The following is a 1983-nucleotide window of genomic DNA, read 5'->3' as shown; positions in this document are numbered from 1 at the left end:
AATTCATGCTTGTATGGAGGGTGGAATTTTTTGGGAGAATGACAATTTGTAGGCTCAAAATACCTATATCGAAACTGATGCCAATTCATGGATGAGCGTTGGCGCTTTGATTATGGGTATTTGACATTTTGAATATTTACACATCTGCATTGGGATTCGCATTGGGCCTGTCCGTATTTTGTCCGAAAAATTTGTCTCTTAGCGTGATGAATGCTTAAATTGGTTATTCCTTCCTCGGTGCCATCAAGGGGATACATTTGATCGATGGAAAATTGGAAATTCACGGAAGTGCAGGAAACAAATGTTCAGAGCCCAACTCCTAATCATGATTCTTCAGAATTTGTGGCACATGAAAAATACCCCAAATCACTGTTCTATTAGCCCTTCTAGATGGAAACTGTGGTCTGGCAACGAAAGTATAAAAATCTTTATGGAATCTCTCTACAAAAAGGACAAGTATGGGCCTTTCTGAGTGATTTCAATCATCAAAGCAACAACCCCTCTCTTCTGATTTTCCACGCACCATTCTCACTCACCCGTCTCCTCCTCCTACATTGGTAGTTGGGTTCTTCCCTCGAGAACGGTAGATAGAAGAAGCTAGAAAATACTCGTATATAACAAACCCACAGATTCTGATCTTTATCACTCTCTCTCCAACCCTTCTCCACCCTACAAACACACGGACACTCATGGCACCGAAGAACGAGGAACCCACTAAGAAGTTTGTGAACAGAGGAGCGTGGACGGCCGAAGAAGATCAGAGGCTGGCTCAGTATATTGAAATCCATGGTGCAAAGAAGTGGAAATTAGTTGCAGCCAAAGCAGGTGCAGTCCGACTAGCTCATTACACTCATGCACTTGATTGTTCTTTGGACTTGGATTTTCACTCGAGCTTGAGCTTGATATATGGTTTCCCATGTTTTTCCAGGTCTGAATCGGTGTGGGAAGAGTTGCAGGTTAAGATGGTTGAATTATCTCAGACCCAACATCAAGCGAGGCAATATCTCAGACCAAGAAGAAGATTTGATACTTAGACTCCATAAACTCCTTGGGAACAGGTGAGAGAGAGAGATTATTCAGCTACTAGTTTCAGCTCTAGCACCATTTTGAATTTTCTTTTTCTTAGGATCTGAACAATTAATTACTTTTTTAATTAAAATCCTAGAGTGTTTGGTCGAACAGTTTATGAGTATAGTTTACTTAATTGGTTGACTGGTACACGGATCTTTTATCTTGTTCCTTTTTAGGTGGTCATTGATTGCTGGAAGACTGCCGGGACGGACGGACAACGAGATTAAGAACTATTGGAATTCTCATTTGAGCAAGAAAATAAACCAGAAGAAACCAAAACCACAACCATCTGAAAGTTCAACGACGACAGATGAACCTATATCCGAAAAATCTTGGGAAGAAATAGATCAACTCGAAGTGAGTGAAAAAAGTAACAAAGAAGTTGGAGAATCAGATACCAGTTTTGAAGTGGACGACTTCTTTGATTTCTCAAGCGAAGAGTCCTTCACTTTGGAGTGGATGAACAAATTTTTTGAGCTTGATGAGGGCTTGTAATTTCAGTGAAGCCATCACAAAGTGTTTCTCGAATTAATTGCATCTCTTTCTCATGAACTTACTGGGAACAATTGTATTCTACTTGTAAAAATCAGTGTGGGAGAATAAATCAGAGTAAGGATTTTGTTTGTTTGGAACTCATATTCCTTCTGTCCTCGTCGTGCACAATCCATGAACCGGCTTTGGTATTTTGTCTGTAACTCCAAGCTTCTTGACCATCCAAAGACTTTGATCGTTTAATAATAGAAGAGTTGATCACTTCTGACACATTAAAAATTCCCAACCAATAACTTTATCTGAATACGGTCCCGTTCTTCTGTGTTTCACGTGTTCATTGATATCTGGACGGATGGCTGACTTAACAATCTCTCGTTTTGTTTTTGTTTCTGAAAATCAGGGCAGCTCATGCGGAATCAC

General features: G+C 40.1%; 1 protein-coding gene across 1 annotated transcript; it reads left to right on the top strand.

Annotated features, from left to right (window-relative positions):
• Positions 1 to 274: 274 nt before the first annotated feature.
• On the top strand, positions 275 to 1707 carry LOC148880441 (transcription factor MYB114-like). The gene is made up of 3 exons (XM_088966990.1): positions 275 to 825; positions 929 to 1058; positions 1248 to 1707. Exons 1-3 carry the CDS (start codon positions 690 to 692, stop codon positions 1564 to 1566), a joined length of 585 nt encoding a protein of 194 aa, XP_088823116.1. The 5' UTR covers positions 275 to 689; the 3' UTR covers positions 1567 to 1707.
• Positions 1708 to 1983: the final 276 nt, after the last annotated feature.

The sequence above is a fragment of the Nelumbo lutea genome, chromosome 1, assembly GCF_056320005.1.
Source record: "Nelumbo lutea isolate HS-2025 chromosome 1, American lotus-T2T, whole genome shotgun sequence".
Lineage (NCBI taxonomy): Eukaryota > Viridiplantae > Streptophyta > Magnoliopsida > Proteales > Nelumbonaceae > Nelumbo > Nelumbo lutea.
The sequence above is the reverse complement of the archived record's forward strand: the minus strand, read 5'-3'. Positions and strand labels throughout refer to the sequence as shown.

Bases quoted from the DNA above. Each gene is read 5' to 3' on its own strand.
- LOC148880441 (XM_088966990.1), top strand. From the start codon at position 690: ATGGCACCGAAGAACGAGGAACCCACTAAGAAGTTTGTGAACAGAGGA. The intron at 826-928 runs GTGCAGTCCGAC...ATGTTTTTCCAG, and splicing joins ATTAGTTGCAGCCAAAGCAG to GTCTGAATCGGTGTGGGAAG. The intron at 1,059-1,247 runs GTGAGAGAGAGA...GTTCCTTTTTAG, and splicing joins CATAAACTCCTTGGGAACAG to GTGGTCATTGATTGCTGGAA.